At 38.2% G+C, this 24412-nt stretch overlaps 1 protein-coding gene across 1 annotated transcript in view; it reads right to left on the reverse strand.

Moving 5' to 3' along the window:
• The window catches only part of LOC115437559 (potassium voltage-gated channel subfamily H member 6-like), a 75772-nt gene that overhangs the window by 47098 nt on the left and 4262 nt on the right, over nucleotides 1–24412 (reverse strand). The window contains exons 2-3 of the mRNA XM_030160799.1: nucleotides 16201–16431; nucleotides 3893–4057 (exon numbers count right to left, since the gene is read on the reverse strand). Of these exons, the coding sequence (XP_030016659.1) occupies nucleotides 3893–4057; nucleotides 16201–16431 (396 nt within the window). The remainder of the gene's footprint in view (nucleotides 1–3892; nucleotides 4058–16200; nucleotides 16432–24412) is intronic.

The following is a 24412-nucleotide window of genomic DNA, read 5'->3' on the forward strand; positions in this document are numbered from 1 at the left end:
GAAACAAATTTGGATGGAGTATAAGTGCACTTTATCTAATTCAGCTGGATTCTAACTTTGGCATGTCTTGCATTAAATATGATTATATAACTAGGAGTCAAATCTCTGTGCTTTTTGGGTCTAAAAAAGAATTAATTAATCCCATATCTTGTTATACACTGAACAAAAATATAAACAACACTTGTTTTTGCTTCCATTTTTCAGGGGCTGAACTCAAAGATCTAAAAATTCTTCTATGTACAAAAGGCCTATTTCTCTCAAATATTGTTCAAAACTTTGTCTAAATCTGTGTTAGTGAGCACTTCTCCTTTGCCAAGATAATCCATCCACCTCGCAGGTGTGAAATATCAAGATACTGATTAGACAGCGTGATTATTGCACCGGTGTGCCTTAGGCTGGCCACAATAAAAGGCTACTCTAAAATGTGCAGTTTAATCACACAGCGCAATGCCACAGATGTCGCAAGTTTTGAGGGAGCGTGCAGTTGGCATGCTGACTGCAGGAATGTCCACCAGAGATGTTGCCCGTGAATTGAAATAAAAGTAGAGAAAGTTTTAGATCTTTGAGTTCACCTAATGGAAAAACAGGAGCAAAAACAAAAGTGTTGCATTTATATTTTTGTTCAGTGTAATTAACTGCAACTGATACTGATTATAATAATGGATATTTCAATACACAGTACATACTTTTTGCCAGCAGATGTTTCTCCAAGGACTGATGGGCAACTGAGATAAATTCAACTGATTTTCCAGTAACTTATACAGGTTGGACACAGCCTACATGAGAATAGGTTGTGTTCCAGATGAGGGATCAATACGTATAAACGGAACCCTTAGTGAGCGATCATTTCTCCTTTAGGATGTCAATGGGCCCGTTTTCATACACACTAATACTCCAATCATTATCCGATTTCTGGAGTTATTATATTATTCAAGTGATCATGTAAACAACATAATCTGATCTGTTTTATCAGACAACAACAGTAATCTGATTATGAGAAATTGGATTAAAACACCTGGATTTCTTCTCAGTTGTCCGATGTCTTCCTGCATGTACACAGTATATCTGATTTATTTCATTCTTTTACATCTGTGCATGTGTAAAAATAACTAAAATCATAAAAAACGGATGTTCCGTAGTCAAACGTAAGTGGAAGACAATAACAAGAAGTTTGAGTCTACCTTTACTATGTAGGTTTGTAGTCTGAAAGAAATCTGATAATGGACTAGATTGTCTAAACCAGGGTTTTTTGATTATCACATTTTTAAATGAATGTAAAAGCATCAGATCTAATTATCACAATTATCTGATTACTCTTAGTTATCAGATTTTTATGGTCATGTAAACAGGCTCATTGACATCTAGATCATCTCTGACCAGATGTTTAATATAGGAAATGCAGGTACATTGGAAAATGTACCAAGTGTGTATTTGTAATTGAGAGACAATAATACGACTGTCTGTGAGTTCATCATGGATGCAAGAAAGACATGTTTGTAACTTGTGACCCTTAGGTGCTGTGTCACTGGACAGCCAGCTGTGGTTGGCAGTACACTCACTCCTGGGTGAGCTGTACAGTTGCATTAGGACTTTAAGATGCTCAAAAATATGTTCCAGTGATTCTTTTGCTTTTAATGTGTTCAAAGTCATCAATGAAACTTATTTAAACATACAGTACATATTTTTTCCACCAGATGTCTCTACAAACAGTTGATGACAATTGTGTTGCAGAGTCACCACATCTGTTATTTTGTTTTGTAATAAAAGGTCTTAATTTATACTGCATGACTGAAGTCACTCTCGAATTTCATTAAGAGGTAACTCAATAAAATAGTTTACAATTTAATTTACCTCACAATTACTCATGTATGCACATATCATTTCCATTCATCTGTTTTCTTCCACTTATCCATGTTTGGGTCATGGGGCAGCGGCTTGAGTGGAGAAGCCCAGACTTCCCTTTCCCCAGCCACCTCCTTTAGCTCCTCCAGGGGGATTCCAAGGCGTTCCCAGGCCACCCGAGAGATATAATCCCTCCAGCATGTCTTAAGTCTGCCCTGGGGTCTCCTCCCGCTTGGACATGCCCAGAGCAGCTCTCAAGGGAGGCATCCTGACCAGATGTCCAAACTACCTCAGCTGCTTCTCTTGATGTGGAGAAGCACCAGCTGTACTCTGAGCCCCTCCCAGAGGGCCAAACTCCTCACCCTATCTCTAAGGGAGAACCCAGCCATCCTGCAGAGAAAACCCATTTCCATGGCTTGTATGCACTATCTTGTTATTTCATTCACTATCCACAGCTCATGACCATGGGTGAAGGTAAGAATGTAGATCAGCTGGAAAATTCAAAGTTTTGCCTTTTGGCTCAGCTCTACATTGTCTACAGTGTCTACATTACTGCAGAGGCTGCCCTGATCCGCCTGTAGATCTCACAATACTTCCTTCCCTCACTCATAAATAAGACCCAGAGATACTTAAACTCCTCCACTTGCAGGGGTGACACTTGTTCAACCCCAAAAGGGCACTCCATCCTTTTCCGACTGAGGACCATGGCCTCAGACTTGGGAGTGCTGATCTTCATCCCTCTTGCTTCACACTCAGCTCTATAACTGTCCCAGCACAAGTCCATAAAGACTATGAACAGAATCTGTGACAAAATGCAGCCCTGGAGGAATGGAACAAACCTAATTTACTACCAGCAATGCAGACCAAGCTCTGGCTTCAGTTGTAAAAGGACCTAATGTCCTGTAGCAGCAGGCCATGTACCCCATACTACCATAGCACCCTCCACAGGACACCCCAAGGGACACAGTCGAATGCCTTCTCCAAATCCACAAAACACATGCAGATTGGATGGGCAAACTCCCTTGAACCCTCTAGGAGTCTGTAGGAGTAAAGAGCTGGTCCAGTGTTCCACGACCAGGTCGAAAACCACATTGTTCCTCCTGAATCCGAGGTTTGACTATCAGTTGGACTCTCCTCTCCAGTACCATAGGCCTTCCCAGGGAGGCTGAGGAGTGTGATCCCCCCTTCCATGTACCAATAACCAGTTTAGGCAGCTGAGGATCAGATTGCCAGGGCCTCCGTACCCAGCTGACACTCTGATGACATAGCTATTGTGGCAAGTATCAGGAATGTATAGGATAGGGAGTACAGGGATCTGTCCATCTGTAATAAAGTAACAAAAACTCATCCTAATGAACACCTCCACAACCAAAGAAATTGTAATATATTTCAGACTGCAGCCAGTCAACATATATGGGGTGGATATTGGGTTGGTGCCAACATATAAGTATCTTGGTGTGCATCTTGACAATAAGATGGACTGGTCCATGAACACAGATGCACTCTATCAAAGATGATGCTGGTCAGTGGTGGAAAAAATGCAATTCTACGCCTATGTCTCCTGTTGCAGCAGCATCATAAAAAAGAACACCAGGGGGCTGGACAAACAATAAAGAAAGCTGGTTCACTGTTTCTAGAGGAGCTGGTCTCACTGGATACTGTGGTGGAGAGGTATACACTAAATAATCTGGAGGTCTTGGAAAATCCACATCATCCTCTTCACCATATTCTAATTAACTAGAGAAGCAGCTGTAGTCCACGACTTACTTCATTAAGCAGTAGATGACTACATAAAATTCATTCAAGTATATAAAGGCATAAAAACAGACAATAACAAACGGACAAAAGTAAGCCAAAACACTGACAAAAAATAATGTAATAATAAAAAATAATAATTTGCAGGGCCTAAAATATATCACAACATAGAAATGAACATTATAACAATTCCGTAGAACACCAGACCCAGATTTCTGGATTGTGTTTATATGGATCATATATATAGGGTGCATATAAAATATAGCTATTTTTGCATAGAGTACTGTAAACATACCCATGTTTAGCCATGGGATCCGCAGCACTTTGTTGAGGTCTCTGACTGGGGACCTGCTGGTTGGTCTGGGGTCAGTGGGGAGCTCAAAATTCAGAATGAACATGATGACCAGGCCGTCCTCATTCTTCACTGGAACTACATCAATGACACAGTGAAAACACACTCCTAGAGACAGAGAGAGAACAGAATGGTGAGATCTACACGGGCTCAAAAGAACAGATGATATTGGATATTGCTTTAGTTTTGTACCATGTTCACGTAATACTGAAACACTCCTCTAGATGGAGACATCAACAAAAAAATAGTCACAATGCTGCCAGCTGGTCTGACATCTGATGTAAATGGCACACTGAACACATTTCAGAATACCATTTATGAAGATTCTGTATTTGTCATTGAAAGCTTTTATATAATTTCATGTAATTACATTACAACATCCTGTTGTCCATTTCAGCTGGATTCTCCTGTTTTCATCTTTTTGCCTTTCCCTACATACTGCAGGTCAAATTACTTTACTTCAATAAAGTGTGACTAGTTTTGCGAGCAGCATAGAAAATGCTCAACCTTTGGGTAATCAGAATTAATAAAGGACAAGATGTTTTAATTTAATCCTTTCGTCTTGTCTAATTATCATATTTATTTCAGTAGAAAGACTGGAGTCTTTGTAGTATTCAGAATTTAATGGGCTTTGTGTGGTGTATTTGTGTGTGAAGGACAAAGAGGAGAGCTAGCTCATGTTAGGTCTGAGTTGACAACCAGGTTGGATTAGTGTAGCTAACTCATTCTAACTTAATAATATCAGAGCACAACAGACCATCTGTTACAGAGCGCTATAATCTACACATACATGAAGATAATCCACTGGCTATGAATGAAATTTCAGGAGCTGTACCAAATTAATACATTTTAAAGGGACTTTTAAAATAGGGGCTGGACAAGCAGTAAAGGATGGACAGCCTTAGTACATTTTTGTTTGCCCTTTCATAACTATTTACAGCACAAAGATGAATGACACCGCATTTTGCAGGGAATAATGAGCACTTTTAGATGTGTGATTGAAGAAAATGTTTTAACCTAATTTTCTGACTTAAAAATAGCAAAAAACCCCTTAGTAACGGATGGACAGAAAATTAACATCTGTTTTTGACCACTTTATAAAACCTGCCTTAAAGTGCAGTTCTAATTTTCATAAAACTGTAAAATCTTTACTGTTGGTCCTCTAGGATGTCTAGTTTGCAAAACAGTAAACAGTCAGAATTTTTTCAATGCATAAGGGCATAAAATAGCAAGAGTTTTACTAAGTGTTTCAGTAGCGGTTGTCTAGTTTTTGTTCCATAACTAGTCATATCATTGGTCATGAACCTGGAAACTAACAGCCAGAATGGTGAGCAAATCTGTGATGCAAGTCATGATAACTTGGGTGACTTAAAGGATATAATAATAACAACTCAAGCACTGTGAACCCAAGCCAAATGCCCTGCATGACAAGGGAAAAATGAACATCTTTCCCTGGTGATATACTGTATGTATAGTTGAAAAACCATGGTCTATGGTTATGGCTTTCCTGTGGGCCAGTTGTATCTTAAGAGTTATGTGCTGCAGGCATCCATGGGCAGAGCCATGTTCCCAAAGCCCTTGGGGTTCTCCTTGAACTTTTCACAGGACCAATGTGTTCACTTGGGAATGTAGCGTTTAACAAAGGTTAACAAAATCAGGCACACATTTGTTTGGGCACACAAGTGTGAATGCTTGAATGACAACTTGATGTTGGCTACCGAAGTGAACCACCACAGACCAGCAGTTCTCAAACTTTTTATGTCTTGCTCCATCCAATTCTGCATGAGACCTTATAGGACTCCATTTGTGCTTTGTTACATATTGTTGTAATGTTTTAGCCAATTTCCTGCTTACAGTATTCACAAAGATTCCTCCTGAAAAGCTTACCGACGTGACTGAAGTGTCTTCCATTTATTAGGTTTGATACTGAGACCCCATGTCAAACACAGTGAAGTGGATGATGCTGTCCTCCACATGTTACACTGATCTTATTATCTTCTGGATTAGACTGGTGGTTATGTGAGGATTATGTTCTTGGACTTTTCAAGTGTGTTAAACACAATCCATCCCTCCATACTCAGAGACAAGCTCCAGAGGATGGGCACAGATGCCTCCTTTGTTTCATGGATCACAGACTACCTGACAGGAAGAACACAATTCGTCAGGCTGGGGAACAGTGTATCTGGGACTCCACAGGGGACTGGTTTGGCTCCCTTCCGGTTCACATTGGACACAGCAGACTGTAAATACAACTCTGAGTCATGCCACTTCCAAAAATATTCTGATGACACAGCTATTGTGGCACGTGTCAGGAAAGGACAGGAACAGGAGTACAGGGACCTGATCAAAGCCTTCTGTGATTGGAATCACAAAAACTGCCACCTACAGAACCCCTCCAAGACCAAAGAAATGGTGGTGGATTTCAGAAAATCTAAACCCCCTCTTCAGCCAGCCAATATATATGGAGTGCACATCGAGGTGGTGCCAACATACAAAAATGTCTTGGGGTGCATCTTGACAACACGATGGACTGGTCCCTGAACACAGGTTCACTACATAGAAACAGATAGAGTTGGCTATTTTTCCTGAGAGGGCTCAGGTCTTTTAACGTCTGCCCTTAAATGCTGCACATGTTTTACCAATCAGCTGTAGCCAGAGCTCTCTTCTATGCAGTCATCGGTTGGGGAGGTCATGGTAGACAGAAAGACATGAAACAGCTGGACAAACTGGTGAAAGAAGCCGGTTCTGTTTCTGCAAGTGTTTTTAGCCTTTTATTTTCATTTTAAAAGATTCCTTTCATGAGAAATAGAAACATTTTTCTTCTTGAGAGTTGATGAATTCATATGATTATTTTATTCTTGAGACAGCACTCACAGCACCCTGCAGTTCAGCACCTCTGTGCCTGTAGTCCCATCCAAGTAAATAACCACCAGGCACCAAAGGAAAACAAGTGAAAAACTAAACAGAGCTTACTAATATGCCCACCCCACTGCACAGCCCTTTGCCCCTCCTGCTAACTGATATCCTGCCTAGTCAAGAATTAATTCAAAATAATTGCAAACTATATTAAACTAAATTTGTGTCCTTTTTGGGTAATACAGTCAAACCAAGACAAACATTAGTCAGATGGACAGACAAATGGAATCCCTGGTATGTACTATATAGGGTAGAGAATAAGATTGTTGTAAGCGGCATCATGAAAAAACAAGTATTAAAAACTTCTGAAACAGTTAAATTTAATGTATAGGTGTTTGTTTGAAAAAGTTTCATACCCATGCATCTTCTCTCGTACAAAATACTTTCCAATGTTATTGTGTTATTAGGGATATGTCATTGCAGCACAGCAGTACATGAACTGTGGCTTGTTTACGCATGCCCAGAACCCAGATTATCTTTTTCCCCTTCAGGTACATTCATTCATTGCCATGTGCATATGTGCTCGGGTCACAGTGAAGGTCAACACCAGTCTTTGGGGACAATGAGAGAAATAGGATCATGGTTTTCATTAGAGCGTAAGTACCATATCGGCCGAAAGAAGTGATAAACTACCGGATTAGAGATTAATGGAAAAAACCAAACGATTATCTGGGTCTCACAAATACACTCTCCGTCTCTTTCCGTTTTACTGTCTTCTGTCATCCTCTCACCATCCCCTCCTCTTCTCCTCTTCTCCTGTTTCTTTGTTCCTTCTCGATTTCTCTGCATATTTGATAGATCATATGTCACATATCCAATTACAGATACTTCACTTTCCATAAGATACCTAAATCACATACATATCAGATGTCAAAGAAATGTATTCCTGTGTAAACTGGCTGACTCTGGAGTCAGTTCCATGCATTCACATTGTATGAATGCAGCTGCCCTGGAGAAACTATGCTCATACCCAACTATATTAAAAATGCAATTTCATTTTGTAATATACAGCACATAATGCTTTTTTTCTTACACTATTTTCTCATACCATTGCTCCCGCAGGGATTTAGGTTTGGACAGAATCACTTTGGTTAGGATCAAGAACACCACCTCCACACCTGCATCACAGTTTGAGAAACACATGGAAAACTTTCCTACACTACAATGAAAGAACAAATACACATTGAAACAGTACTGCACAACACCTTCACACACCCTGCAGTGGACCTGCCACGGAGTTTGAGAAACACTGGGTTAGCAGTAGTAACTGAAGGTAGCAAATCAGCTATTGAAGCTCAATAAAATATTATTGATGTAGCTTAATACTACATGTTGGGCTGCTCTGATTATCAACTGGTGTGAAATTTGTTAGCTGCACTGCAGCTTTACTCAAAATTGTTGTTTAAAATCAATGTAACCATATTTTGTCTACCCTCATATTTGCTAGTTAATTAAATGAATTCATAACATGTTTAATCCAACCATTGTTTTCTCAGAAAGTAAAAGTTGCAATATGTCAATAAAAATACAATAATCCATACAATAAAATTAAATGTCAATTTTGTCACACAACCTCCATTTAATGAAATATCTCACACTAACACTAATGTTACTGGTGGAATTTAAACTTTAACTGATTGCAGAAAATCTTGGATGTAACATTTAATTCACTGGCTTATGCAGCTACATGGCGTACATTTGCAAAAATTCACCTTGCAAGTTATCCATTTCTCACCAATCTCCTGAGTCCCTCTGACCTGGCAGCCAAGTTGAGCAACTGTTTTGTGTCCAACAGCATTAGAACATCAGGAAGCATTGTGCAATCCATAAATAGTATGAGCATCCAAAGATATTAGGCCACACACAACAATAAGAGCAGCACAAAGTCCTGACTTAAGGATGACCTGAAATTAGTGAGTGTCTCAGACCTGATTACAAGTGACAAAGATCATCTATGTTTAATCCAGCAATTTTACAGCAAACACTAACAACTCTCCTCCCAACTTTCAACTTCTTTTTTTTAGCAATTAACCATCAATACTACAGGATAATGGTTAGTACATATGCCATATGTACAGGGACTTACTCGCATAGGGATGGCTGACCTGGATACTCCTTAAGACACACCATCTATGCATAGATTGGATGCTGCTATTATCTAAGAATCTCGCATGTGTGACCTCTGGTTAAATGTGTTCCCAAGTGGAAGAGTAAAGTTGGAGAAATAATCTCTCAACTCAGAGAACCTGGGTTTCAATGTAACCAACCAATCTCTATCCAAACTATCTCTCCACTCTACACATTCCATATGTAAATTCCCTTGTGGAATTGGTTCAAATGAGATGGTATCAGGTACAAACCCCATCTGCCTCTCTTCCAGACACATCTGACCAGAGGGGAGGTCCTCACTCTCTATACCTGAAACAAAAACTCCAATCACAGGATGCACCAGCTCTTGCCTCTTTTGATCTTTGACTGACTTGGAGGTGGAGAATTGGGAAGTGGCTCTATCCCTTCTTGGTCAATCCATATTACTACCCTTGGTACTTTGGCCCACTGTACCTGCACAATGGGAGTGGCTGGTTGCTTCCAAGAGGAGGCTAATGCTCCATCTTCTCTCGCTCCAGCTGGCAAATGCAACAATTCATGCAGGAGACAGGGTCTCTATAGGCTATGCATGCATGGTAATGAACACAGTTGTCATGGTCATCCTCCATCAACTCAATGTATAGAGGGTGCAATGATTTCTTGGATTTTTTTGTGGTAAAAAGCCTGCCTTTTAAACCTAGATCATGTACATCTATGTGCAGCATTACTTGGGTAACATGTCTGTCTTCAACAATATTTTTCTCCTATCACTGATAGAATTCCAAAGGTTGGTTTGTTCTGTTTGAGTTTTTTTTGTAATATTACATCCACTAATAACCCCCATTGAGCACAATAAAGTTATGTTTTATTTTTCATATCTTTTAATACTTTATATCTTTTGGGTTTAAAACTAGAATTACCTAAATGATCAATGTGTAACTTTATTGTATTGTATAAAATCTGGGGTGAGTCTGATTTGTCCTTTGCAGTCTTTATTTGATAAAATCCATTCTTTTGATTTCCAAAATTACTAAGAGGAATTATTGTTAGACTGAACAAATTACCTGGCTTTTAGATATGCAAAAAGTCCACAAATACTGATCTGTATTGATTAGTTGAAGGTATGAGTCTGCACTGTTCTAGATTAAACTACAGAAATGTAATGAGATAAAAATCATAGGTCATTATCCATGTACACAGGGCACTCAGGTTTCATTGATCCATAATTATAAGAAAACAAAGGACAAGAGAGCAGCCTAAAGTACACAGACACAATACAATGTGCAAAAAAACCCAAACCTAAACAAGCAAACAAACAAAAGTAACAACACATACCTTATGTACATACATACATTACATACTGTACATCATCTTACTTCAGGTAATCTCAGACAAGAAGTGAAGCTATGTTTAACCTCACGGAAGAACTGTATTGATTAACAGCTATAAAAAAAATCTCTGCAGATCTCATATTAAAGCCTTACAAAAGCCAATCCTTGGTATTAATTATAAATGAAGTGTCACAGAAAAACATCAGAAATGGAAATCCACGCCACCAGAGCATAGCCAGACTGCCTCTCAGCTGTCTTCATGGATCACAGTGGAATATGACCAACTGTATCCTTTACTGATATAAAATGAGACATACAATGATGTTGGATTTGCTAGTATAATAGTTTGTTTGTTTGTTTGTTTGTTTCTTTGTTATACAGAACTATAAAAGTGTGCAGAAGATGATAACACTTTTTTTTTTTATCCATAGATACTCTTGGCATATATTCATTACCATAAAACATATTAGCATTGTCAGTAGTTGTGCTATGATCAGTCCGCCATCACACTTTTCTGCCAAAGCTCACAGGATGTTTCTCAAAGTCAAGGAAGGATCCTTCAAAGATTAATTTACACAAATCTGTGTCATCAAATTTCACTGGTGGAATGTTACATAGTCAAGTATATTTCTTAGAACAAAGGCTGGATGTTCTGAATGATCAGATTGCTCTGAAAGTATTAAAACACTTGTACAGTGGACAGACATCCTGCCTTCCTTTATAATAATCAAACATTATTGTTCAACTATCCAGCAGCAATAAGATTAACATGTAGAAGTCACCACCAGACAATCTTTGTCAAAATGGATTTTAACTTGAACAAGAACCAGAACATCCTGTCACACACAGTTTATCTTTGTTAAGATCTGGGGGGCATCTTAAGCCCAGCACTTTTTACCCATGGCCAATCTTCACAATATTGTTAGCATTACTGTGGCTAGGGTAACAGTAGGGCTGTGTGATCTGGCCAGAAGATCATATGATGATCTTATGAGGTAAAATCTGTGTCCACAATCTCAATCTCAATTCTTGCATCTCTTACAAAGTACAAAACCGGTTTTCCTCAGGGTTTCTGCAGTTTATGGAGGCTTAGGCTGTGTGTGATGGCTTTTTGTTGTTATCTGAATAGGAACTCTGCATTTTTGCATCATTTTGGATTGACATGATTCCATTATTACTACTATCACAGTGTTACTAGTTTAAAAATATCTAGATGAACACATCTATTTTAATGTACACATTGCTGCAGTGTTTCCAATAATCAGGCAGATTGTGCCACACCATCCCAATGAAGTTTTAAAATGAATAAAAAATGTTTGTAGCATAACCCTAAAGCAACTGTAGAAATCAGGCTCACTGGAATTAGGAGTTAACTGGCCAAACCCACCACTGATGGACTTATGACAATTCTTCATCACTGTTTCTTCAGCAGCAAAAAAACATGTTACACAAACTCTGCAAGTTAATGCGAACTAAACCAAAACAATTGTTCCAGACAGACACTTGGGTCTTTGCTATAAACTGACTCAAATAAACTTAGTTGTCTAGCAACCTGCGCAAGTTATATTAATGCAACAAACATATTGGTTGGCATAACATTATCTATCTTCAGTATGGCATGTTGTCCTACCACTTTTGCAGCATTTATCTGAATCTAAGCAGAGAGGATAGCCCAACATATTCCAAAAGTCATCCCGTTACTATTTACACTCACACCACTTTGAACCTTATTGAGAATTGAGAAGTGGGTAGCTACCAAATGAAAATTTAACATTTAGAATCAATTCCAGACCTTTTATCTGCTTAATTTGGCAAAGAATAACAAGGGAACAGGCCACACCTGGTCACTGATCTCTTTGCCAGTGAGTTGTTCAATTACTTTTGACCCTCGGAGAATGGTGGGACCACACTTTAAATTCTTGGAATCCCAAAATGGTCTATGCAATATTTGAACTGAATTGAAACAGAATTAAACCTCAAAGTCCACACTTCAGTAACATTGAATTGTTTTCACTTCAAATCCACTGTGGTGGTCTACAGAGGAAAAACTACAAAATTTCTGTCACTATCCAAATATATGTGACCCTAAATCCAAAACTGTCAAAAACAAATAAAAATGGAAGCAGCACCAGGCAGCTGAGTGTGTAACAAAAATAGGCAGGCACCAAATCTAGCAGGTTCCATCTATGAGGTAGTGTGGGTTGACATGGACATAACTACGGGGGATGCACTCAGCTCTTACAAGCATGGTCCACAAGACACATGAAGTAGTCACTCTCAGAAACTCTTAAAACCCTCATAATAAACCCATGACAGTGCTTTTGAACTGTGCTTGGTTAATGAGAGGTGCTTCCAGGCTTATTTAGTCTACTCAGTCACAGAGGGAAAACTAAACACTGTGCATTATTATTATTATTACTATTATTATTATTATTATTAGTAGTAGTAGTAGTAGTAGTAGTAGTAGTAGTAGTAGTAGTAGCAGTAGTATTAGTATTATTATTAGTAGTAGAATTAGTATTAGTATTATTTATGAGCATAAAACTAAAAGTATAAAGTTTTGTACCTCAACTTTGCCTGCAGACAAACTGATCTCCCCACCTACAAATTATAGAGAATTAATTATAATTCTCTATAATGACATAAATACAGTGAGACCAAAGACTGCCCATTAGCTACTGTGTATCTAAAAGAAGAGGTATATCATATTTAATTGCTGCAGATAAGTCAGGCTGCTCTCAGTCCGGTGACATGGGCTCTTATTGGCCAGTCCTGTGTGTTGATGATTGGGTGGGGTTTAATGCCTCAGTTGCTGGCTGCTAATGAGAGCCACTAATGAGAGCTGCTAGCCAGAAATCTGCAAAAGTCTTGCATCTCAAGTTTTCAAATAGGCTCTGTCTTGACAAATCTACCATAGATTTCAAGTCTAACTAACTGTATCATAAATACTTGTACTCATCTTCATCCACTTATTCAGGTCTGGGTCGCTTTGGTAGCAGCCTCAGCAAAGCAAGATTAAATTAGTAGATGACAAACTGGAAGAAAACTCCAAGGCACTCTCTTTAAGCATTAAAATGCCTTTTACTCTCATGGCATGGTCATATATAGACCTTTAAAAACATTTCAACTCTAGAAGCAGTAGAGTTTGTTGTTGATGCCAGAGACAATATCATTTACAACTTAAAGTGTGGTGGAGATGCAACTATGCCCTGATCTACTCAACCAGTACATCAGAGTCATGTATAGGCTGAAAAGAGAAGGGGGAGTGTCCTGAGGCAGGTTACAAATGCTAAAGTGAGAGGAGAATTAGTGGAAGGAGATATACAGTACATATACACAACCAGCTTTGACAATATGTTTGTTGAAGGAATGGACCATTTTGGTTTTGTCTGTGACAACAATACCATCAGATCTAATTACAAAGGGTAGATGTGAGGGTGTGCTCTTGTTTTCAAGCATTTTGATAGTTTTCCACAATTTTGTATGGGTTTGTGCCATTGATAAGTAGCTGCTGTTTTAAATAGCTAGTTTTAGCTCATCTTATAGACTTGGTACATTTGTTTCTAGATGTCCTGTATGCCTGCCAGTCAGATACTTTATTGGAAGACTTAGTTCTTCACCACAGCTCGTGTTTTTGGTGAATAAGCACAGACAAGTCAAGACTGAGCCAGGGACTGAGATGAGTTTTTTTAGAGGAGCATGTTTGTTGAGAACTGCAGTGAATAAAGTTGACAGGGCATTTTCAACATCAGGAATGAGACCAATTCTGTGTCGCTATACAAATGCCAGAATATAGAGTAAAGCCTGCTCATCATAGTTTCTGAGCAGGTGTTTAAAAATTACCAATGCAAATGTCTTGAAATTAGACCTTTGCAAACACATGCTATGCTACAGTGATCACTAAGGCTTTGGCATAATATTCCTAATGAGTATGTGCCCTGTCTATTGGTGAATATAATGTCAAGTAATGTGCCAAAATCTAGTAACTTCATATTTTATCTGGTAGGGGCCTGCACAATCTGAGACAAATTTAACACATCTAATTGAAGTTGGACAGAAGATGGAGGGTTAAGCAATTCAAGTCCGCAGAATAACAGAATAAACTTTGATGAGGTGCATTACAAGTTCACAAACAGCAGGCAAAGCACAAGCAGGAGTAGAGGGCGGTCTATAACAACCAGGAATAGTGAGAGAGAAAGTTTTGGACAAACTGATTTTTAAAAGAACCGGTTCAAACTGTTTTGCAGCAGATTAAGTTTGTGTGGTCTTATTTGACTGACCGCTTTCTTAATCTCTTCATAAGAACATACATAGATATGGTTACTATTCAACAAAATAAGTAAGAAATTAATAGGGAACATAAAGCAAATTACATCAATTACATTTCTTAAGATTTATTTTACATTATTGGTCCCAGAAACCTTCCACCAACTGACAGAGTGGACCATAAACCAGCCAGTCCCATCCCTTTTACAGTCTGTGTATCTGCAGTGTGGCTGCAATATAAATAAGTCAGGCTATATAAGCCCATGACCCACTTTTTACTGGTTTAATGTCTAAATTTAAAGTATGTCAGTCATTTGATAATTAGTATCCTTAATAATAAGACCTAAGGTTGGGTGATCTTGTGATTATATGAGAATATAATACATGTGGTCACAATCTCTTTTTTCAGTAAATTGTAGCAATTGTGTCATTTCATTGTGCAACATAAGTGATGGTGGTATGGCTAGGGTGGGAGTTGCGATATTCTGTTATTTTTAGGATGACTTCATGAAAATAATGATAATGAATGAGCTTCTTAACTACTTTCTATTTTCTGTTTTTAATTATATGTATGCTATTTTATTGTGTTTAGTTAAAGAAAAGTTGTTTAAGAACCATGATTTGATTTCTCATGAGCAAACAGAAATAGAAAAAGGTGGAAGTGTGGAAGTAGGTTTGGTAGGCAGATAGAGCTGGGTGCCATCCACATAACAATGAAATTGAATACTGTGCTTTCTGAAGATATGGCCAAGGGGGATTAGCTAGATGATAAAAAGAAAGGGTCCCAGGAGAGATCCCTGGAGAACACCACTGGGGACTGGGAGAGATAGGATTTGAAATAAACAAGCTATACAAACTGACAATAGCCAGAAATGTATGAGCTAAACCGGTTAAGTGAGGAGTTGATAACACCAATTGAAGTTTAATGGTCAAGGAGGATGCTATGAGAAATGGTATCAAAAGCAACAGTCAGGTCAAAGAGGATGAGTAAAGTAAACAGAGGCAGTTTCTGTACTGTGTAGTGGATGAAAGCCAGACTGAAACTGCACATAAAATTATTATCAGTCAGATATTTGTGAACCTGTGGCACATATATTTCATTTTCAAAGTAAAATTGGGGTTGAAGCATTAAATTTGGACATTGACTTACCCTTCTTACGTCTTTCAGGGTCAGTGCATAATCATGGGGGCAGATAGGAGAAGCTAGCACAGATGAGGTGAGGAGACAGTGATACTGGTAGGGAAGCAAGAGGGATATAGGTGCAGGGCAACCCTCAAAATGGGTGGCCGGTTCTAATATAATTTTTTTGTGACTCACAGTGATGAACATGCAAACATGTGCAATTATTCTGCAGACAAACATAAAATCCAGCAAATAGAACATGAAAGGGCAGTACTTAAGTTTTTGTATCTATATGCAGCATTAAAACAATAATGTACACAAAATATTTATTATCATTCAACCTTCATTTTAAACAGCTGTGCATCCATAAAATCTGTTTCTGCTATAAATGCAGTTTAAAAAGTGGGACAGTGACACTCACCCCTCTGAACTCCACAGATGTTGGAAGCTGGGGATTCTTATGTTTGAAAACAGTTTACTAATAATTTAAGGCTATAGATATGAATTTTTAAATGACTTAATCATACCATCTTTAGTGTAGAGCGAAATTTCCACCTTCCTCTCCTCAGCTCCCAGAAGAGCCTTAGCCATCTGGGCCATTGCTGGTTTTCTCGTGTGAGGTCCATACATGAAGCTGCAGGTGCATGGCTGTTGCATTACCTCAGCTCGGCTGTATCCACACATCCCACAGAAAGCATCGTTACAGAAAATGATGGCACAGTTCTCCACCTGGGCATTCGCAATGATGAACTTTCGATCTGCAGCATTAGAAAAAGAAGAGAAGGGATGAAAGAAAGCTCAGTTATAAATGAATGACAAAGGGAGGAATGGATTGGACACAGGTAACCTTTATTTAACCCCAAGGGGAAATTCATTATGGTAAGGGGATGAATGAATGAGCAAAGAACATTGTTATATTCATGTATTAAAAGAATGTTACCAACCCCAAAGTACCTGACATCCAAAGTATGTCCCAAGGCACCAGCCTCAACATTTAGCCCAAACAGATAAAGATGTTCCTTTTTCACTACTGGACTAACAAAGACGCAGCACACACACCAAGCAGTTTAGCCATTATCAGTCCATGTTCTGGATCTTTCTTAAACACACATGGATGATCAGTTATGGGCTACTGACGACAGCAACGAAGGGGTTTTAATGTCTTACTGATCAACTATTGTCATGACCCACGCATCTGTGGCACAACTGGATGTGAGGTCAGATGAAAAAGAATACACAGTACACAGCAGAGTTGAACACAAGTGAGTCCTAAAGCCCATAAGTGAGTTATCATTTTCTGGTTTCCTTTTCTCAAAGAAAGTGGGTTTTTGACAAAAAATTTGAAATAAAGTCTGTGAATATCACAACCTTTTGCAATAACCTCACTGGTGAATTTTATTAATTTTATGCATTTTAAAAATCATGTTTGCAAACAAGAGGAAAGAGAAAGGAAGTGACAATGTGTACCAATTAGGGATGTAACAATATGAAAATTTCATATCATTGTGTCCAATGATATGTGTTCATGTTATTGTGTCCAAAATTATCCTGGTTATCATTATTATCGCAGTCTTGTTGAAATGAGCTCAAAATGTTCAAAAAGTACTTATACACACTGAAATAATTTAATCAAGTTTTATTTTGAAAAAAAAAAAAAAATAACACCCACAATGTACTTTCTGTTCGCAGAAACATTCAAATATTAATATGTTTATGTTTACGCATTTGGCAGACGCTTTTTTCCAAAGCGACTTACAGGGGAAAACCAATTAAATCACTCAATCAATCAAATTTTATTTATATAGCGCCAGATCACAAAAAAGTTATCTCTTGACATTTTATATATAGAGTTGGTCAAAACCAGACTCTAAGTCAATTTACAGAAACCCAACAGAATCCTCCAGGAGCAAACACTTGTGACTGGTGACAGTGGCGAGGAAAAACTTCCCTTTAACAGGCAGAAACCTCGAGCAGACCCAGACTCCTGGAGGATGGCCGTCTGCCTTGACCATATGTATACCATACCATATGTATACCATAATATGTAAACATCAAACATACAAATGTGCATTAAAGATGGCACCTTTTGGCCGTAAGAGGTGATTGCACTTGACAAATGACAGCACAGTAACAATGCTGCGGTGGCCCACCACTGCAAGATAGTTCCCACTGGTGACTCGTAATTTCAAAACATAGTCTCCAGGGGCTTTTAATTTGAAACAACTGATGCAAGAAGTGGAGATATGTCAACATCTGGGTGTGGAGCAAAGGTTTGGTGGATTTAATCTTTGTCATTGGTCTACAGCCAAATAAGAAAACACATAAAGTAGGGGTGTCAAACACACGGCCCATGGGCAAAAACTGACCAACCAAAGGGTCCAATCCAGCCACCAAGATGAATTTGTGAAAAGCAAAAAAATACACTGAAGACATTAAAAATCAATGATGTCAAAATAATTTTAGTTCAGGGGCCACATTCAGACCAATATGATCTCAAGTGTGCTGGACCAGTAAATATTATCATAATAACCTATAAATAATGACAACTCTAAATTTTCTCTTTGTTTTAGTGTAAAACACTAAAGTTACACAAAAATGTTTACATTTCCAAACTATTCTATCACAAAAAATGTTAATAACATGAATAAATATGAACTACATGAAATGTCTTAAGAGAAGTGCAATTTTAACAATATTCTGCCTGTGACTAAATGTTTTGTGTATTTTTAGAACCACTGTGATCTGTACATTGTAATGCGCATGTATAAATTAGACTTGCACCAATTACAATTTTTTTGGCCAATCCCGATTTCCGATTTTTAGGGTGCTTGGACAGCTGATACCGATTTTGGCTAATTATGATCTCATTTTTTCCAAACACAACACACAAGACATTACAATGTAACTTTTCCATTAGAGCATTTATTTTAAAAATAGAGGAAAAGTGTGCAAAAGGGTACCAGGTTTTCTGTATGAAAACAGGTGCATTGATTGAAACAACTGGTTTTTAGTGAGTCCCATGTAGGGATGGGTGTTTGCCTGCCTGCTTAACAATTCTGCTTATTGATTCCGCCTTCGGTGCGCGTGCATGATTACTTTTCACTCGTTTATTCACTGTCATTCACTGTCATTCGGTATTGGGGTTAACACTACCATCTGGCGGTGCTTTTTAGTCACTTTTCACATAGATTTACTACTCACACTTCCTTTGACAGGTGGAGAAGCCCTGTTGATGGAATACTTGTATGTATGCTCACATGGTACATTTGAATCTTGTTTGTCCCCCTGATGAAGGCTAGTAAGCTGAAATGCATTGGGGCTCAGTGAGGTCTATTGAGACATGCCATAATTAATACAGGCATTTTAAAATTATAAGAGTGTGCCTTGGTTTTTTTATTTTTTGTGCATGTCATTGACCATGCAAGGCAAGGCAAATTAATTTGTATAGCACAATTCATACACAGGACAATTCCCAGTGCTTTACAAAATGGAAAAGAGACCAGCCTGACTGATGGAGCAGCAACTAAGTACCCCTGTGTAATTGACAACATGCTATAACGTAACTTACCTGATGGAACCGCTAGTACTACATGTGATCTTTTGCTAGCAATGAAAATTTACAAAAGGCACCCTTTAAGGAGTGTGCTGACTGTGAACCTCTATAGAATATTTTTAGTCTACAGTTCTGAGGAAAATATAACTTATTGTACCAGCACCCTAAGACCAGGATCCCTAATGGCACACATTATGAAAACCCTGGAGTAGCTGCTTGTGTGACTACTCATATCCCATACCAAACATACCCTCCACCCCCTGCAGTTTACAAACAAAGAACACATTGGAGTGGATGATACTGTGCTGTACATGCTACACCAAGAATAATGTTATCTGAAGGTTGGGTATGGATTACACTCCATTTTTCAAGTGTATTCAACACAACCAAACCCTCCATGCACAGAGAAAAGTACTTAGGGATGAGGGTGGATCCAGGAACTTAGCATGAAATTCTGGGCCCATACAAACCATCTTGGTGGGCCCCCATGCTCACTTGAGCAATATCTCTCCATATTTTCCCCACGGTACTAGACAAAGATAATAAATATTAGTTAGTTTAACTATACTGAAAAAATGCCTAATTGCCAGCATAATAAAAGTCAAATGACCAGACTTCACTCATCTTTATTTTTCTAGCACCTAAATAAGATTACCAGTTACTGTTGGAAATCTGTTGGAGGTGGAAAAAATGTACTGCATATTGGTTTATTGCATTGCAAACATACACTACCGGTCAAAAGTTTTAGAACACCCCAATTTTTCCAGTTTTGTATTAAAATTCAAGCAGTTCAAGTCCAATGAACAGCTTGAAATGGTACAAAGGTAAGCGGTGAACTGCCAGAGGTAAAAAAAAAAAAAAAAAAAAGGTTAGGTTAAACAAAATGAAAAATAATGTACATTTCAGAATTATACAGAAAGGCGAACACGAAATGGGTTAACAACTTAAAGCAGTTCTGCAGCAATGGAGGTTGACCAAGTCTTGAAAGCTGGTGCTACCAATTCCTACAGGCGTCCCAACATTTCTTAATTACTTACAACCCCCTCTGTCGGCATAAAAGTAGTGTTGGAACACACTTAGGTGAAAAAATATAAATAATAAAATAATAAAAATGTAGGTCTTTCCTACAGAGAAATTGCCAAGAAAGTCAAGGTGTCAGTAAGTACAGTTTCCTTCACCATCCAAAGGCACTCAGAAACTGGGGGAAATGCTGACAGGAAGAGGTCTGGCAGAGCCAAAGCCACAACAGAATCAGAAGACAAGTTTCTGAGAGTCAACAGCTTGCGTGATAGGCGGCTCACAGGACAACAGCTTCAAGCACAGCTCAATAGTGGTCGTAGTAAGCAAGTCTCAGTTTCAACTGTGAAGAGAAGACTTCGAGTTACAGGTTTGATGGGTCGAGTTGCAGCAAGAAAGCCACTGTTGAGACTTCAGAATAAGAAAAAGAGGCTTGCCTGGGCCATTAAACCCTACCAGTGGACTACTGAAGACTGGAAGAAGGTGTTATGGACTGATCAAACCTGCAACTCCAAGTCTTCTCTTCACAGTATGTACTGTGTGTGTGTGTGTGTGTGTGTGTGTGTGTGTGTGTGTACATATATACATATATATATATATATATATATATATATATATATATATATATATATATACTAGGGCTGTGCAATTAATCAAAATTCGATTTCGATTATTACACGCAACGATTACAAAAATTATGTAATCGAGAAAAAACGATTATTAATTTTGAGTTTAATTAATTCACGCGCACGCAAGCTCCCATGAGCTGCTCTGCCCCGCCCCCCTCTAAGCTACAGCTGCCAGCTAGTCGGCAGGTCCACCCCAAGAGGAAAGTTGTACCTAGCGGTCTGGAAAAATGGCAGGAGAATCACAGCAGAAGTGCTTGGTAAACAAAAAAGGCAAGTCAAATTCAATTGTATGGAATCACTTTGGGTTTGATGAAGAAGACGAAGAGCAAAAACACATCACATGCAAAAAGTGTTTCGTAGTTGTGTCTGCAGTAACACAACAAACCTTTGTAACCATCTGAAGGTGAACCACCGCGACCTTTATGATAATCTGATGAAAAACTAAAACACACAAAAACTCCATCTACAACTTCGTCCGCAGTGCAATCTTCAGCCTCCGAATCTCTTTACACTGCAACTCCCGTATTAACCTAACCCTAACCCGTATAACCCTGACGTGCCTATTCTAGATGGCTATTGTATACAGAAGGCCTTAACTGAAACCTCACGGCACGCCACTGAATTTACTGTTTCATACTACAATGAACATGCTTGAATTTATAATTTGCACTTTACGTGAGGTTTTTTTTTTTTAATTGCTACAGTTCTATGGCAAGTCTATAGCAGTTTAATTACAGTGCACTATTTATTTACAAAAGGAAACATACTTGAATTTACAGTACACTTATTTGCATTCAAAGATTTTGTTTTGTACAAAAGTGAACATACTTTGTTTTAGTGGTTAAAAGCTTTATTTATGTTTAAAGAGTATATTTTACATTGTTTTGCAAGAAAAAAATAAACAACTTTAAGGTTAACAAATAATCGTTTTTAATAATCGTGATTTCAATTATTGCTAAAATAATCGTGATTTTTTTTTTTCTATAATCGAGCAGCCCTAATATATATATATATATATATATATATATATATATATATATATATATATATATATACATACACATATATAAGCCATTTGCTAGATTATGCCTACAAATGCAAATGACTCATGTTTTGTATTGTACCTTGTGTCATACTATGAACTTATTGTACCCCTGTATTTTACAGTCCCATGCAGGCTGGTCACCTTTCTGATGCTCAGCACTCCCTTTCTAGTTCACACACTGAATTAAGCAAATAATTAATCAATAAAAATAATCAAGAGAAAATAGTTTTTACAAGGCATTAAATCTGACTCAAATGCGTGAACAGCAGGTCATATAATAACTAAACTCTGCCTCATTTATTCATCTCCTCCTCCATTTGATCAATTTTAACCCTCTGTAAAATAATGGAAAATCATTTGGTATTAACATTAGAGGTTTTGAGATCTGCTGCATTCAGATTTTCAGATAGTGTGATGACACATATCTTCACAATCCTGAGATTACAAGGAATTCATTGATCCATGAATTCCTTGTAATCACGATCGATCACTGGGAAAGAGATAAAACATCAATACAAATTTGAACTGTTTTTATCACGAGTTGTCAAATGATTGGCTTTAACTTTGATGCTGATGAATTTACAATATTAATTAATCTATAATGTCAAAATAAAGCAATAACAAAATAAAACTTCATTCTGAGACAACTGCTGCTGATATTAGCTCAAACTGTGTGTTATTTCATTTGTGGTGCTCACTACCCGTTCATTTCCCTTTCTTGGAGAAATACAAGCCTCTTTCCTCCCTCCTGCTCCTCTGGCTGTTTTTGTTGTTTTCATTTTTCATTTTGCAACATTTTAGAGGAGTGACAGGGGCCTACAAAAACATCCAAGCATGTTGCATTGTTAATGCAAAATTCAGTCTCTCAACCACTTCATCTGAAACAGTGAATTTTATCATGACATTAATTGATTGCAAAAAATTACAATGCACAAATAAACTGTTCTTTCCAGGAATTTCGAGGGCCCTCCTTGCTGTGGGCCCTGGGTAAACAGTACCCCACCCCCACACCTCAGTCAGATGCCTCGGGCTGGATCCCTCCTCTGGGTACTGGACTACCAAACAAATAGGCCATAATTCATCATCCTGGGAAACTGTGTCCCTGGGACAGTGATGAGCAACACTGGGGCTTCACAGTGGACTATCTCGACTTCTTTCTCCCTCTTCACACTGTACATACCAGACTTCAAGTACAACTAAGTGTCCAATCCCATCCAAAAATACTCTGGTGACATCACTATTGTAGAGTGTATTGTGAAAGGACAGGAAGGGGATCTGACACAAGCGCTCTTATAATTAGAATATGAAACGGTACTACTAACCGTTGGGAATTTTACGGCGGTTTATCATTATACCGGTAATTGTTACATCCCTACTTCAGACAGTTAAATCTTGACTAAAAGTCTGTAATATAAACAGCTATACTTCACCATAGCAGCATCTGGATGAGCCACCTTAGTCTGCAAACCATGAAAAAAAAAAACAAAGCAGGCTCAGGATGAAAACAGCTGATGTACTTGCTCTAATTCATTGAATCCCCAAAGCATGTCATTTTTGTGAAGCAGGCTTTACAGGCAAGTTCATAAAACCCCTAATGTGCACAGATGGCCACTTTTAACATGCTAGGTGCATTTTTGTCTCTCTTCACCACATCTCAACACAGAAGTAACATCAGCCTGATGTTAACCCACAATTCAATGGAAAAAGGCAACATAGCAAAGTAATCATACAACCTTTACTGTCTGGTCTAAGGCAGAAAAATCAATAATGAGTTAGTATGATGTTATGTGTGCTGCAGACTCACGATAATTAATTTACTGCATCAATGCATCTTTGAATTGGAGATTTCTGTCAGGTCTCTGTATTTCCACTGTAAGCCTGCACTTTGTCTCTTTTTCCCAGGAGGCTGTGGCAGCACAGAGTATAACACACCTGTACCCCATCATCAAACCCCACTGAGCCCGTTTACATGCACACTAATACTCTGATAATAATCCTGTTTCTGGAATTATCAAATTATTCAAGTGATCATATAAAGTTATAAACAGTATAATCTCATGTGCTTTTTCAGATAACAGCAGTAATCTGATAATGAGAAATCAGATTAACATATCATTTCTCCTCAATACGCCGATGTCTTCCTGCATGTATTTCATCCTTTTACATCTGCACATGTAAAAATGGAAGTTACATGAGTTACATGAGCGGAAGACCATAGAAGGAAGTTTGAGTCTACAATCACTATGTATGTACGTACTCCGAAAGAAATCCAATAATGGACTGGAGCATCTGAACCAGGGTTATTGATTATCGCATTTCTTAAGTGCATGTAAACACTTCAGAGCTGATTGTTACAAATATCTGATTACTCCCAGTTATCTGATTTTTATGGTCATCTAAACAGGCTCAGTGTTCCCTGTCATCCTCACCAGAAAGTTGCCTATATCTCCCATGGTGCAGTGCTTCTGGTGTATTTCCCTTGTCTTTCCTAGTGA

Source organism: Sphaeramia orbicularis, chromosome 17, assembly GCF_902148855.1.
Source record: "Sphaeramia orbicularis chromosome 17, fSphaOr1.1, whole genome shotgun sequence".
Classification (NCBI taxonomy): Eukaryota; Metazoa; Chordata; class Actinopteri; order Kurtiformes; family Apogonidae; genus Sphaeramia; species Sphaeramia orbicularis.